General features: G+C 42.4%; 1 protein-coding gene across 1 annotated transcript; it reads left to right on the top strand.

Moving 5' to 3' along the window:
• Positions 1-1373: 1373 nt before the first annotated feature.
• On the top strand, positions 1374-6966 carry GGS23DRAFT_617810 (glycosyltransferase family 41 protein; the record flags this gene model as incomplete). The annotated part of the gene is made up of 5 exons (XM_051520899.1): positions 1374-2698; positions 2729-2929; positions 3007-4968; positions 5033-5642; positions 5704-6966. The coding sequence occupies 5 exons, from the start codon at positions 1374-1376 to the stop codon at positions 6337-6339; spliced, it is 4734 nt and encodes a 1577-aa protein (XP_051367431.1). The 3' UTR covers positions 6340-6966.
• Positions 6967-16962: the final 9996 nt, after the last annotated feature.

Raw genomic sequence — 16962 nt, 5'->3', positions numbered from 1 at the left:
ATACGAACAAATCGACTTGCAACTGTTAGTGACATGTATGCATTCCTTTGGCTCCGTGCCAAACCCTTGACCACACTCTGAGGTAGACTGTTCGCCATGGTTTACTTCTATTTTGTGTCAAGGGATATTGACGGCCGTTTACTCACCGCGGCCTCCTCGCTAGAAGCTGTGGAGGCTGGGGTCCATATTCTCTCGGGCCGACATACCTGTCTAGTTTTTCTATCTTGGAGGAACTGGGATAAGCTTGGGGTGATCCTAACTGGAACCACCTTACTAGTGATCTACCTCTATCTATTTGTTAGCAGTTGCGTGTATTCGGAGATGGTTGAACGCTGTTATTGTTTCCATTCCCCCTTGGTGTAGGTATGTATATCCTAAGTACTAGGAGAGACAGTACCTCGCTTGCAGCGTCGGTTGTGATTTCCCTTAACCGGGCCAACAACAATGGGAAAAATAGTTGGGTGCTCCGGTTTTTTTTTTTTTTTGCTGTGTTTAGTCGACGGAACAAATTTATAAATGTATTGCGAACTGCTTGCCTACCTACGTAGGTACCTACCTACCTCCTACCTGGTAGCTTTTTATTTTTAGTTGATTTACCTTGTACCTACGTATCTGCTGATGTACTTGCAAAGTACCTACCTACCAGGAGGCAGGCAGCTTAAAAATGTGACCAGGACCTGAGAAGCAAGATCCAAGACACAGCCACCCCACGTCTGTTAAAACCAGCATCTCTCTCTCTCTCTGTGCCTGCCTTGGAAGAGAGGGCCTTCGACATCGGCAATCTCTAGTCCTCTCGCCTTTCTCCGTGGTGCCTCGGATCAGATCCGGCGTAATATAACCCAACACAACTTGTTCTCGTAGGCGTGCTATACAACCACATCCTCTCTCATCCCCCTTTCCTCTCCCCGTCCATCATACATCCCTTACAGCGATCTTTTGTCAGACAAACCAGGCGTCTAACCCCTCTCATCTCAGGTCCAGCCCAGCTTCATCATCCATCAACGCTCCTCTCCGAATACAGAGCGCCGTCTAATTCTCATACAGACACCTGCCCTTCCCGCCTCGCCGGCTTCTCGGCACCCGAGCTGGAGCTGGATATTTGCCGCTGTGCGAGGTGACGTGGAGGGCGAGGGACGTTGGCAGTCTGACTACTCAGGCCCCAACACGACGAGTTATCCTCGGCGTCTCCGTAGGCAACTTCCGGCTGTCTCCCGACCGAGATACGCCCGCCTACCAAGATCGGTCCCGCCCAGCCCCAAATGTATATCAGACAACATCCCCCAGCCGCGCTCTAACCGGCGGGCCGTGATGAAATCGCCTAGCGTGTTAGTCCTTCGACACGACCTCTTCCGGGCCTGTTCTGCTCTTGCCAGATGTTACCGTCCGTCCATGCGCACCAGATGGTGCAGTCCCCAAACAATCTTTACCCCTTATCTTCTCTCCAGCCAGACCGCAGGCAGGGTCACTTTTCCTTTCCCCGATATGCCCCCACTGCTGCGAGAGCACCCGAGTCCACCCCAAGCTCCGACTTTGGATCACTACATCGGGTCTTTCCTATTCGTTCCACCCAGCCATCGCGGGCGTTGCCGGTCCGTCCGAGATCAAACCCTTTCATACTACCGCCTCGTCTCTCCGACGAACATCAACTTAGACGCAAAACTCCTAGTGGAACAATCGATGCTGGGTACGACGGCAACCCAGCCCAACTGGCGTCTACACCTCCACCTCTAAAGCATATGATCCTGTCTACATCATCTAATCTCATTCCTTCCGGCTACTCGCAGCACGATTTTCAACCGAGGAAGCGCCTCGTTACATCTTCGGTTGAAGACTGGGCAAATCAATCTTGGCCGCTCTTTTCCATCTCTGATTACAATGACCCACTAGCTTTAGACTTGGTCCCGCCGCTAGGGGTGAACTGGAGGCAAGGGCCGGGTAACGGTTCACGCACGATCACGACCCTCGACTGTGTGCCCAACGGGTCGCTCACGGCTTATTACCCCCATAACAACGGGACCGAGGTGCCGACGGTTCTGCAGCCTATGTACCAGCACCATCCCGGCCCTGCCATATTCGACAATGGGGGGTTACTTCCGCTTCCAATCTGGCCTAATGCCAACTTAAGTCGTCATCCCACGGTACATCCAGAGCTGCTGAATCATCGTGAATCGAACCGCCAACCAGTCCTCCGCCCACAGCATATGTCGATGCCATTCAGAGCATCTTCGAATAGCCGGCCTCGGTTTGAGGATCCCCCGACTGGCTTGCGGACGCCCTCTCAGGGGTTGGAATCACTCACTCTCGAACCTGTCCAGCACATCCGGCCCGTACTAGAATTTCACGAAAGCTCTACACCTATAAGATTTAGGGAAAGGGCGCTTGCAAATGCTCATAGATCATATATCGAACTTTTAGCATACTTACACCAATGCAAGAAAGCGCAAGGCCGTTCTTCTCATGAATTCCGACCTACCAAAATGGTTATATTCCCAAAGCTTCCCAAATCACCAAACTCCCTTGCCTACGTATCCACACCCCGACGACCCCAGGGTGTGCATGCGGCCAGAGATCCGAACGGCGGCCATGGACATTCAGCGGTCGACTCTCTAGTTAATTCGACCTTAGACTCGCGCAAGCAATACGTTGTAAGAAGACAAGCTCGAGGTAATGAACTGTCGAATTCGGCCTTCTATCATCTGTTTAATTCAGAGAATTCCGGACTCTCAAGCGCCCACCTGACGAGAACAAGAGCACCAATCACACCTTTGGCGGGCGCTAAGGCCGCTGTCGAGATGCTGACGCATCTTTGTGAGCAGAGCGGCTGGAAATGGATAGACGGGATGCTATTGGGAGGTTGCTTGTACTACGGCCTCGAGCGTTATGAGGAGTCCCTGGAATGGTTCCAGAGAATAATCTCCCTAGATGCGACGTAGGTTTTCGGTTCTCTATGGGCCTCGGGTTCTCCTCGCACTGTTGCAACTCAGCCTGTCTAACACTCTCGAACAGTCATGTTGAAGCAATTTCGAATGTGGCAGCTACTCTTTACTGCCTTGATCGACACGATGAGGCCGAGACTCATTGGCTCCAAGCTGTGCGCCTGAGACCCAGCTACTTAGAAGCCGTAGAGCATCTCGTGGGGCTGCTGTGTTCTAGTCACCGGAGCAAAGAGGCTGTTGATATAGTCAACTTCGTTCAGCAATCCATTCGTCTTTCGGACGGGCAGGCTAACCGTGACGTCCACCTCGATCTAGACAAGAGATCCGGTGACCGGAGATACAACGCCGCTAGGCCACACATCAACCCTACCTGTGTATCCGCAAGCAGAAACGATGGTGTGAAGGATCCAAAACAGCCAGGGTTCGGCTCAAGTGGCTACTCCGTACCCGGGAATGAGAATGGCCGGATTATCGCACTGATTCATGCGAAGGGAAATATGCTGTATGCCTTAAAAGAGATCGACGAGGCCTCGGAAGCATTCGAGGAAGCCGTGCTTATCAGTGCCGGCAAGAAACTTAAATGCATCCAATCCCTCATTCGCAGAATCCACTCCGTCCTATCCCCAATAGATGCTCACGGGCATCCGAAACTGGGTGATTGTCACGGGTCATCTACCGGGCCATTGTTGCTACCGCCTGAAAAGGCAAGGCATACCGCGCAATTGGTATTCGCTAATCAAGGCGAGCTTCCCGGGCTGCGTTTCGTCCCAGACGGAACACCAAAGAAATCAGCCATCTCGACCACCAGCAACTCATTATTATCACTCGCCAAGATTTTTCAGGATGCCATGTCCAGTGGAGGCTCTCTTCCTAGGCTCCTACGCCAACCCTCCAGCATCGGCGACATTCTAGCGCTCTACTATTTGTCCCTCTCGCTTTCCGAAAGCCCGTCAACGGCCAACAATGTAGGGATACTCTTAGCGAGTGTCCAACACACAAACTCTTTACCACAGCCTCAGGGTTTTGCGAGCCTGAACACGCCGCAGATACCGGGGATTGCTCCCGGCAGTGGTCTTTCTCTAGCTCTCGCCTATTACAATTACGGCCTAAGTTTAGACTCGAAACACGTTCACCTCCATACGAACCTCGGAAGTCTCCTCAAGGATGTTGGTCAGCTTGATATGGCTATACAGATGTACGAACAGGCCGTTGCCTGCGACGGGAGCTTTGACATTGCCCTCACAAACCTAGCTAATGCCGTCAAGGACCGGGGACGTATCAGTGACGCTATCATGTACTACAGGCGGGCCGTCCACTCCAATCCAGAATTTTCCGAGGCGGTATGTGGCCTCTCAACAGCTCTCAACTCCGTTTGCGATTGGAATGGCCGAGGCGGCGTGCTATTACAAGATGGAGCGTATGACCGCTGGCATGTTGATGAAAAGGGGATGCTTCAAGATGCCAAAAGTGTAGGGGTCAGCAATGGCTTAATGAAGAGGGTCGTTGACATAGTCTCGAAACAACTCGGCGAGTCTAGTCACTGGGGATCTGGCGTTTTACAAAACGGAGGCCTTGAAACTCTTACCACACAGCTCAATCATCTTGCACCGAGCAGGGCGCGGGGGGCATTGGATTTCAAGCTTGAGATTCACAGGTGGGCTTCCTCCCCGTGGGAGGGCTCCAAAATCCTACGACTGGTCGAACGTTCAATAAAGGTGGCGATGCGGCGTTGGTACCAGGATAAGTACGTCTACCATAGGCCATCGCAGCCAGGATACTCCAGGCTTGTGCTGCCGTCATCTTTGGCGATTCCAGCAGCACCAACTGTCCTTCCCTTCCACACATTCACCTGCCCCCTAACAGCCAAAGATATCCGGATGATCTCCCAGCGGAATGCAGCCAGGATATCATGCTCTACGCTCAAATCTCCGTGGCTCCCCAGTTCTATATATCCGCCCCCGCCGCCTCCCAGCCCACAGCTAAATATAGGGTATGTGTCTTCGGACTTCAATAATCACCCTTTAGCTCACCTGTGAGTTCTATCTCCACCTGTTCCCTTCCCTATGGTATTTCTGTCTGATCATCTAACTCTGCAGGATGCAATCCGTATTTGGATTTCACGACCCTTCGCGCACAAAAGCTGTCTGCTATGCTACGACGGCCAGCGACAAGTCAGTTCATCGGCTACAGATTGAGCGTGAAGCCCCTATATTCCGAGATGTCAGCAACTGGCCCCCAGAGAAGCTCACAGAACAGATAGTGAAGGATGAGATACATATCCTTGTCAACCTAAATGGGTACACCAGGGGCGCCAGGAATGAGATCTTTGCAGCGCGACCTGCACCAATCCAGATGTCTTTTATGGGATTTGCGGGCACCCTTGGCGCCGAATGGTGCGATTATATCTTGGCTGATAAAATCGCCATCCCGCCGTCAACGTTGCGACCAACAAGAAGCAACATGAATCTCGAGGACGTCTTCCGGGACGACGAATTTAGCGGCACCGGCGATTGGGTATACTCGGAAAACATCGTCTTCTGCCGGGACACTTTCTTCTGCTGTGACCATGCCCAATCGTGCGATCCCGAGGAGAGGAGCGTAACGTGGGAGGACGAGCAACGGCGCAGATGGAAGATGCGAAAGGAGCTTTTCCCAAGTCTTCCGGACGATGCAATCATATTAGGCAATTTCAATCAGCTCTACAAGGTTACCACTAGCAGTTCAGACCCTACACATCTAAAAAGGAGTCACTAACTAGTGTGTTCAGATCGACCCTTCGACTTTTCGCGTGTGGTTGCGCATTCTCTCCAACGTTCCCAAGGCCATTCTGTGGCTACTTCGATTTCCCGAACTCGGAGAGAACAATTTGAGGAGAACGGCAAAGGCCTGGGCGGGCGAGGAGGTCGCCAGCAGGATCATCTTCACAGACGTGGCACCGAAGCAGCATCACATATCACGCGCACGCGTCTGTGATCTCTTTTTGGACACGCCAGAATGCAATGCGCACACAACCGCAGCAGACGTCCTGTGGTCCAGCACGCCACTGTTGACATTACCAAGATATCCGTACAAGATGTGCTCCCGTATGGCAGCCTCGATCCTGTCAGGCGCATTACCAAAGACGCCTCGCGGGTACGAAGTAGCTAGGGAGCTCACCGCTCGCGACGACGCTGACTATGAGAAAATGGCAACTAAACTCGCTGGTGACCTCAGGTATCGATGTGTCGATGGGTCTTATTGCGAAGGACACGGAGAGTTAGCTGATATGCGGAGGACACTTTTCGAAGCGAAATGGACATGCGCACTCTTCGACACGCGGAGGTGGGTGGCCGATCTAGAGAGGGCATACGAAGAAGCATGGCGGCGTTGGGTAGCCGGCGAAAGTGGCGACATCTACCTATAGCGGGTATACATGTCTAGAATGAGACAGGGAATTGGCGTCTTCCAATTCCAGGCTCTGTATCAACTGACGAGGAACGGGAGTTGCGGGTGCATACGTGAGGGCACCACGTTGGTGGAAGAGACCCCTCCTGACCCGGTATTAGAACACCGAGGGGTTCTAGTAGTGGACCGAGGGATTGACCCTCTACCAACTGGGCATTCACCGGGTCCCTAGGTTGCATTTTGAACTTCGCTGGGTTGGCATGGAGAATTTGAAGTTTCAGTCATAGATAGGGAGGCAGACTCATACCAAGTGCTGGTGGGGTTTACCTTTCCCGGGGACAGACATGCGGAGTTGTTTCAGTAGCGACGGAACAGGGCGTTCGGCGATCTGACGCTGCAGAACCTGTATTATTTACAATGTGTTATGGGCGGGTTTCTTATAAATATACCCAGAGCCGTCGAGACGAGTAAGTTGGGTTATCCTCTTATTACGTCATTAAGGTTCTTTTCTCTCTTTTATTAAGGCTCTTTAACTACCACTCATAGCGTTGGTACCTTAGTACCCGGAGCCTTAAGTAGTGCCTTTTAGTATATTAGCCTGTGTATAAAAGAGACCTTAGTATGGCCATCTAAGGAAAGGGTGAACAGTTAATGGAATTACAGCTATCTACGTAGCCTTTTAGAGCCGTTTTACGTGCCTTTTATCTTCCGATTAATCCTTGCTAAGGCAGGGCTCATCCTATGGCTACACGTAACCGATTACGTACTTACGCGCCCATACGCCTTCTTAGCTTAGGTAAGGCCATCGTTAGGCTCTTAAATAGCGTAAGGTCCCGATTCCGTAGTATTTCCCTCCCTTTCGTTACTTTATTTATATACTTATTTCGTTTAAGGAGTAAGGCTATTACGGGTCCTTTAGATATAGTAACTTAATAAACCTCTAGTATTCCTTCGTTTTTAAGGGCTTCGTAAGCTTATTAGCCGCGTTTTTAATTAATAATACGTATCTTAGCTTAACGTATCCCTCTTTTATCTCTTGCCTTACGTAGTAATAGTCCTTTCGGATGTACCGCTTTTACTTATTTATCGTAGTCTCTTTTACTTACGTATTCGCCGTCGTATTATCGTATCGTAAGGTAATCGGGCCTGCGAGTATTATACTTAATTCCGTAAGGAAATTACGTATTTACGCGGTATCTATTACCGCCGTCGATAAAGCCATATACTCGGCCTTTCCCGAACTTAGCGTAACTACTAACTAAAGCTTCGATATCCATACGATCGAGGCTTCTACTATAAAGAATACGTAACTACTTATTAACTTAACTATAGAGATATTTCCCGTATAGTTCGAGTTTACGTAATTATAGAGACTTATTTCGTTATATTCTTTATAAGAATAACTTTCGTTTAATTACTAATACCGGATCCCTCGGCTTACCGTTCCTTTAAGATATTTTATTACGCGATTAATTCCTGTTAGATATTTTTATAAGGGGTTATTTATAAAACGCGCCTAGGTCGAGGCTACGTAACTAATATTAGGCCTCGTAATATATGCCGGAAAGTTCGCTTTTCCTACTAGCGAAGCATATTCTTAAACCTCTCGTAGGTCGGCCTTATCGTTAGCCTTTCTCGGTACGACCGCGTCTCGGTTCTTCGGGTTATACGGTAACGGGTATAGCTTTATATCGCCGTAATTAAGCTCCTTTAAAGCCTTTTCCATATACTACTACTAATCGAGTTAGACGTTTCCCGTAGGAGACGATCGTTTTATCCGGACCCCGAAAAATTAATTAACGTTTCCTAGGTTAATTACCTTAACCTCTTCTTTAATTATATTCGCGAGCTTATAAAGTCGTTCTTTTTTAGGTCCGAATTATAAGAAATCGTTTATATACGAGGCGATTACGTTTCTTATTCCGGGTCTTATATAAATAACGTCGTTTAAGGTTAATAAAACGTAGCCGTATTTCTTTAAGATACCTTTTATACGCTATTACTACGCGGCTCTAACTTATTTTAAGCCGTATAACGGATTAATTAGCTCGATAATCTTCGATTCGTTATAATTATAGGTTTATTTTTCTTTCTTATAAGCCTCGAAACATTCCTTTAATATAAGGAATTACTTTATAAAGATCCTTTCGTTTAGTTTCCCGTTAAGGTAGGCGGTAATAAAGTTAATCTAAAGGATATATTACTAATAAATAACGGCTAACGCTATTAGTATTTTCTACGATATTATTCTCGTCGTTATTGCCTTAGTTTCGTTATAATCGATATCTTTTTTCTATATAAATCCTCGGGCGTAAATCCGTACCTTTAGTTTATCGAAATTTTCGTTAAATAAGAACTTTTTCTTTAGGATTTATTTAGTATCGATAAAATAACCGTTAACTACCTCGCTCGGTTATATAAACTTAAACGTATTACGTTCTAGGTTTTCTCGGATCTTCCTAAAGACGGCTTAGGTCTAAAGATTACGCTTTAGTTCCTTTATTACTTCCTTAAAGAACGGTTCGTTTTCGTTTATCCTAAATAGGCCCGCCGTTACTAATGCTATTTACCTATAGCTTTACTCCTACGGTACGGTAGTAAGCGTATTAATATAACATAGCTCCTCTTAGGGCGCGTTTCTAAACGCGATTTTAAGCGTATCTTATTCGCCTTTAAATACTTTCTCTAACTCGCCTTTTTACGAGCCGCTTAGCGCTAAGGCGGAGCATACCTTATCTAACTTAGATAATACCTTTAGTATATAAATCTAGGGTAGTTTCTTCTTCGGGCGCCTTTTACGGGGGCGTATCCTATCCTTATCTTCGTTTATAACGTCTTCGTCGACGATATTATTATCCTTATTATAAACGCTAGTTACCGCGATCTTCTTTCGATACCGTAGCCGTTTTTAAACGTACTTAGGTAGGAATCTAACGACGTTCCTTAGGTCGGGGGCCTTTTCGGAATCTCCTAATTCTTCGTAAAAGATAACGTAAGGCGTCTTTAAGAAACGACCTCCTTCTACGAGTTAGACTAGGTAGTTATACTTCCCTTCGTAATCCATGAAAACGACGCGGGCTTTACGTAGTTCTATCTTTTCGGAAACGACCCGATAACTCTTATCGATATAAGCTACGTAACGGCTACCGACGATACGTAGATACGCGTTATTAGGTTTATAATTCTTTTTTAACTTTATACTATTTATAAACCTCTTATATAACGTAAGCTCCTTTACGAATGAAACGCTAGTCCTATTAATCGTATACGCCGTTATTACGAGGACGTAGTCCTAGAAGTAAGTAAGGATCTTTATTTAAACGTAGATTACTTTAGCATCGTCTTATAGGAAGCGTATACTTCTTTCCGTTACGCTATTTTAATATTAGTTATTTAGCGTAAAGGTATCTAAGGTAATGCCTCTTTCGTTATAGAACTATTCGATAGCGCTTATACTAAACTCTCGGCCGCCGTTAAGGCGTAATATTTTCATCCGTTACCGGCTCTTATCCGAGGCGTTCGGTAACGCCTTTAGTAACTAGTAAATTCGGATAAGGTAAGTTATTAATACTTATTAAGCCTTTCCCTTAGACTTATGCTAGGTAAACTTTTTATTCTAGCTATCGTCGTTTACGATTAGTATGAAATAACGGTAATTTTCGATTAATATAAGCTATAACTTTCCAAGGTCGCATTAAGTAATCTCCCTAGGAATTTAAGTACGCTCTTAAGGATCCTTCGAGGATATCTTAATAATTTTTACCCGATTATACGTGTAATAAGGTACCGTTTTTATAAGTACTAGATCTAAGTCGATTCCTACCGACCTTTTAATAGTCTATATAAGTTTTTCCGTATTAAGGTAATAAAGGCGGCGATATTATAATATTAATTACTTTATAATATTATCGTTTAGTTATATTAATATCGTTCGTAATATCTCGCTAAGCTTACTAAGTTAATACCCTAACGCGCCCCTTTAGTACCGTTTAAAGGGAAGGAGTTTCGGCTCTTCTTTTTTATATTCTTATAATAAGAAACCTCGTTTCTTAGGGTTCTAGGTCGTTAGGACGGTTCCGTTAAGGTTTATAACGTTATTTTTATTTAGTTAGCCTCCGCTATAATAAAATAACTCTCCCGAGAAAATCTTAACTAAGAAGGAGCTAATAAATAATGTATAATTTAGCTACGCTCGGTTATATCTTCCGTCGTCGCTAGTAAGGTAATAAGTAGCCTTACTTATCTTCGTAACGTTTATAAGGCCTCCTTCTATATTAATAACGTAACCCGGCGGTAACGTTACTATTATTTTTAGGTCGAGATTTCTTAAATCGTTCGTAACGTAAACGTTAGCTTTTATATCGAAGAGTAGGTAATCCTTATAGGTATTAGCCCCCGCTTCGTAGTTAATTCTTAAAGGCTCTACGGGCCGCTCGCCTTTTAGCGGGTTAGCTATAGTTAGGTTATTACCGGAATTAATAGGTATAAGCTTTTATTTAAGGTCTTTCTTACGGCGTAATTCGTTATAAGCGCTTATTAGCTTAGAGAGCTTTACCGTATCTATCCTCGTTCGATATATCCCGCCCCCGTTATCGTAATAACCGAATTAGGGTAGCGTATACGGTACGTACGTAGTATATTACGTCGACGGTTATTTCGAACCGCCTCCTGATCCGCTGGGGGCGCTATCGTCGTTATTATTATTATTACCGTTACCCTTGCCCTTTCGTTTCTTTAGAGGTTTTAGGTAGTCCTTAGCCTTATGCCTATACTCCTTATAGTTAAAGCAAAGGGGCTTTCCTTATTAGTTTTACGAGGGCTTTTTCTTCTTAACTTTTTCCTTACCTTAGGCGTTATTAGCCTAGTTATTATTACCGCCGCTACTTTTATTACCCTTATACTTATTAATCTTATTACGGAACTTTCCGCGGAAGCTATTAAGTACGTTTAATAGCTCTCTAAGTTTCGTTTTAATTATAGTATTTACGATCTTAACCTAATTAGCTACCTTATCTTATATATAGCTAAAGAATATCGTAATCTATTACTCTTCGCTAATTACGAGGCCGGTATCCATATATTAACGGACGGCTAGCTACTACTTAAACGTAAACTCTACCGGGTCCTTACCGTCGTATTTTATCTTAATAAGTTATTTCTATAGCTTCTATTAACGAGCCTTTCCTATAAAGGTATAAGTTTAATCGAATATCTTTAGTATCTTCGTATTTAAACGTACGCCCGCGACTAACTATAAAGGTTAACCCCTATAGGTTCCGGCGATTACTTTCGCTAGCGATATCTCGTTTTATTCGTCGAGTTTTATCCCTTTTTTATATCCTACCTCCTTTATAAAGAATATAAGTATATCCCGATATAAGCTTTAGTTCGAGATTCCCTTAAGATAAGCGTCCTTATCGGGGTTAAAGACGAACTTCTTCTAGTTAATCCTACTATCCTTTCTAAACGCGGTACCTTTGCTCCTACTCCTTACCCTCCGGTTACGTCGTTTACCGTAATCGGAGTTACTATTAAAGGAGCTTCTTAATAGGCTATTTAAGCTACGGCCCCGGCGGCGGTAGTTCTTACGCCGGGCTAAGCGCGAAGTACGATAGTAGCGGCTATCCTCGCGACTCCTACGGTAATCCTTACCGTAAACTCGTTAAGTCTCTATAGCCCATTTATCTAGTTTCCTTAGAGTCTCTAAGTCTTTAATATAAGGGTTATCCTTACCTTCGTTAACGTCGGTAAAGTCGCCTTCTTCTATTAAATCGGCGACGTCTTACTAGGGTTAGCGATAGCTTCCTTACCGTTACTTACTTATTATCTTTAGCTTAGCTATTATTTCCCTAAGGAAATACTTTACGGTATTTATACGTTAGTTAATATACTCGGTCGTTTTACGTAAGCCCTCCTATAGCTCCTTACGCATTTCCTTACGGAGGTCCTTTAATATAATATCCTACGTAGTCTCTTATTCGGTTCTCTCCTCGGCCGCCTTATCTTATGATCTCGTAATTATCCTCGTAGCTATCCTTACGATTTAATCGTTTAGCTTATCGATAATCTCTCTCTACCGTTAATCGTAGTTATACGGTTACCCTAAGCCGCTCGTTTATCAGAGCTTTCGTTACTTAATTACCTCCGTAGCGTAGGTAGTTAAATAATAATAAAATAGCGTAGTAATAAGCTTTCGAAACGTATGAGGTATTACTATATAGCCATCTAAGGAAAGGGTAAATAGTTAATGGAATTATAGCTATCTACGTAGCCTTTTGGAGCCGTTTTACGTACCTTTTATCTCCCGATTAGCCCTCGCTAGGGCAGGGCTTACCCTATGGCTGTACGTAACCGATTGCGTGCTTGCGCGCCTACACTTGGTCATATAATAATAGTCTCTTTGTCGAAATTATAAAAATGCCTTTTATATATAATCTTCTAGATTTATCGCTTCTATTATATACCATCTGTCACGTGACCACGGGCTACACTCACCTCAGGCTACCTTTACTATACTAAAAAACAGTAAACTTAATTACTTTTAATTACATATAATTATATTAATATATAACGTTAAACGTTAAACGTTATATTATTTAAATTATTCTTTTAAGCTCTTTAAGTAATAAGAAAGAGTAAAGCATACACGTATTGTAATAGTGCGGTGGATCTAGGCTACGTAGCCTTTTCGATGTCTATTTATATGGGTCGCGTACTTATATTTTCATTAGTTAAACTTAGACATATAGACATTACGACCTATAGCTATTCACTCGTTTCTTGCCATGCCTTTCTAGCTATCTTCGTTACCGTTTCTAGTCTCTCTCTCTCTCTTTCTCTCCCTTTTCCTTTCCCAGCTGCCGTTTTCAGCTAGCCGATCAACCGGTTATAGCTATTTATAGCTATGATCTTAGTTAATCGGCACTAGGCTAGTTATTGGCAGTTAGGTAGCCCTTTTCGTGCCTCCGTCAGCGTGCCTACGCTGCTCCTGTTCAGTATTATAACCGTTCTCTACTTATTGTTAGTACTAAGTAGCTATACTTATCTTAGTATATTAAGGAATTAAGTTATAGTTATATAATCATACTTCATATATTATTTAATTTCGTGATTTAAAGTACTTATTGAAAGTGAACTATATATTTAGAATTAATAACTAAAGAATGAAGGAAATAATTATTAAGTTATAAAGATATTTCTAAGCTTATATAGTAATCTATAATTAGAATATTAAAGCTATCTTTTTAACGGGCAATTATCTTTAGAGCGGGCGATTATTGCTTAACGAGCAACCGTCGCCTTCCTTTTTTAACGCCGCTTAATAAGCGACGTTCTTAACATTTCTTAACGTTACCCGTATAATAGGAATTAAAATCTTCTTATTTCCTAAGTATTAAGAAGGAGCAGAGCGTACGCAATACTAGAGGCTCGGATAGCTTACTCGAAAGTATACTCTATCGGTAACTATAATACGTACGATAGTCTAAGATAAATAAAATTAATATTACTTTACTAATCGAAAAACGAGGAATCTAATATAGTTATCGTATCTTAAGTCTACTCCTCGGTTATAGAGATATAGTAATCGCTAGCCCGAAGGTAAAAGAGGTAAAGGGAGAAAAGGAGCTAAACGTAAAAGTTACTTATTCGGTTATTTCGGTACGACGAAGTAACATAAATACTCGTAATTAAAATAGATGTACTAATCGGAAGACGACGAATTTAATAATAGAAACAAATTTCAAATTAAGATAAAAATAATAAAGTTAATAATTTAATTAGGCAATGAATTAAGTAATAATCGTAGCATAGTCCGTACTTACGGGAGCTATGGTTACTTTATATAGATATAAGGCCTATTGCAGCATATCACGTAATGTATCTAGAGGGCATGTCTTACCGTACCACTATAGTATTTCCGTTTCTTTTCCTCTTATATCTTTTAACCCGTACTTATTAATACTCTCTCTAATCGTAGTTTTTAATACTATTCTTCTTTTTCCTAATTTTCATTTTAAAAATCCGATATTAAGTATTTCTTTCTTATTCTACACTTTTTTTAATTTTTATTATAGCTTCTCTTTATTTTTTACTTCGTTAATCTATTCGTTGTAAGCGTCGTCGTAATAAGCTTATATCTACCTTAACGTTAATAACCGACTCATGGATACCTTATTTTCGTTACGTCCATTTATTGCTTCCTTATTATATTACTAAAGACTAAGAATTCTATACGAAGTATTTAGCCGCTTATCTTTTTTACGATCGTTAAAAGGTTTCTTTGAAAGTAATTAACCGTATTATAGGAAAAATAAATCGTATTAAATCAGAACTTAATAATATAAAAGAGAAACTTAACCGTATTAAGCGTTAAGTTTTTAATTTTTATAATAAAGTTATTCGTTTCCGCTATTAACTTCGTCGTATTATTAATAGTCTTTGTTCTTTTATAGAACGAAATCTAATATTAAAGGAAGAAGTTACTACTTCTAATCATCTTAAAGCTACTACTTTTATCCCCCGTAATGTATTGGGCTGTGCCCATTGTAGGGTCCTGGCTAGTGCCAGGGCATAGCACGTGATCAGGCCCTCAGCACCCACGGAAGATAAGGCCGGCTGTTACAGGTGCAGCCTACACGGCGCACCTTTTTTTCCTTTTCCTCCTCGTCTAGCTTTAGTTTATCAATACACGGCTTTTACCCAGCGAACAGCTCTTAAAACCATGACACGTAAAACTACTACTCATAAAGCCATTACTTTTAAATAAGGTTTAATTACCGAGCCTATCATACTAGATTTCTTTAGGTTATTAAGTTTTAATTAAACTACCCTTTAAATCAATCTAGATTATATTAATAAAAGTCCTTAAACTTCCTAAGAATATTCGTTAAATAATTAATTAATGTCTAAATATTTTCTTCTCATAGATATCCTACTTATTTAATTAAATATTAAAGACAACTTTTTACTTTTCTCGAGTTTAAGATTCTTTCAATTTCAAATTATTATTCTTTTATTTTTTTATTTTTTTCCATTCTTATATTTCTATTAACAGGTTTTAATATATTAATATAAAATATTACGTAAATCTCTAAATGTTTTATTTTATTTCATAATAATTATAGCTTATAATTTAGTTTCGAAAGCTTCTTTTGAACCTCAAAAAGTACTAACTTTTTAAAATTAAGTTTATCGCTTAGCCTTTTGGTTTTTATTTAAAGAATTCCTTTTATAGCTTACTAAACAGAAGCAGCGTGGGCACGCTATAACGGAGGCACGAAAACGGCTACCTAATTACTAATAACTAGCCTAGTACCGATCGAACTAGATTATAACTATAAACAGCTATAATCGGTTAATCAGCTAGTGTAGTGGTGTGGTGGATCTAGGCTACGTACCCTTTTGGATGTGTATTTATATAGGTCTCGTATTTATATTTTCATCAGTTAAACTTTAACCTATAGCTATTACTAGTTACAGCTATTTATTCGTTTCTTACCATGCCTTTCTAGGCTCGTTTTTCTATTCCTCTTTTCTAATCCTTTCCTAATTACCGTTTTTAGCTAGCCGATTAACCGATTATAGCTATTTATAGCTATAATCTAATTTGATCGATACTAGGCTAGCTATTAGTAATTAGGTAGTTATTCGTACCTTTATTATAGCGTACCTACGCTACTCCTATTTAATAGCAACTACTTAATAACTCGAGCCGTAACCTCAGCCTTAAGAGTAACCTTTTAAATAATCATTTTTATAGTTAATAGGTTTAGAATACGTTGATTAAAAGATCTTTAGAGCCTCGTTTAATTAGGAGCTATTTTTATAGCTCCAAAGCCGTTTTCGTAGCTTTTAACCTTAGCTTTTCTGGTTAGGATTAATAAGGAGGATATATAATGAACAGGAGCAGCGTGGGCACGCTGTGATGAAGGCACGAAACAAGGACTGCCCAACTGCCAACAACTGGCCTAGTGCTAATTATCCAAGATCACAGCTGTAAACAGCTGTAATTGGTTGATCGGCTAGCTGAAACGGCAGCTGGGAAAGGGGACTAGAAAAGGGCAACGAGGATGGCGAGAAAAGGCATGGTAAGAAACGAATGAATAGCTGATGGCTGTGATGCCTGCAGGTCTAAGTCTAACTGATGAAAATATGAGTGCGCGACTCATATTGAACAAGAGCAGCGTAGGCACGCTGACGGAGGCACGAAACGGCTACCTAACTACTAACAACTAGCCCAGTGCCGATTAACCTAGATCGTAGCTATAAATAGCTATAATCAGTTAATCGGCTAGCTAAAAACGGTAGCTAGGAAAGGGAAGACTAGAAAAGGAAGGTAACGAGGATGGCTAGAAAAGGCATAGTAAAAAATGAATAAATAGCTGTTAGGTCGTAATACCTATAGGTTTAGCTAAGTCTAACTAATGAAAATATAAGTACGCGACTTATATAAATACGTATCCAAAAGGCTACGTAGCCTAGATCTACCGTATTACTATAGCCTCCCTAGTTTAACTATTTCCTAAGGAGTAATTAAACTCCTAATAGCAATAGGTACGGTAGCTTACGTTTCTTGTTAATCCTGAATAACCTGATTAACCTGATCCCGATTAACCCTAATTAACTGAAAGCTAGCTAGTTT

The sequence above is a fragment of the Durotheca rogersii genome, assembly GCF_024521655.1.
Source record: "Durotheca rogersii strain YMJ 92031201 chromosome Unknown GGS23scaffold_46, whole genome shotgun sequence".
Classification (NCBI taxonomy): Eukaryota; Fungi; Ascomycota; class Sordariomycetes; order Xylariales; family Xylariaceae; genus Durotheca; species Durotheca rogersii.
This window is presented reverse-complemented; position numbering and strand designations above follow the sequence as displayed.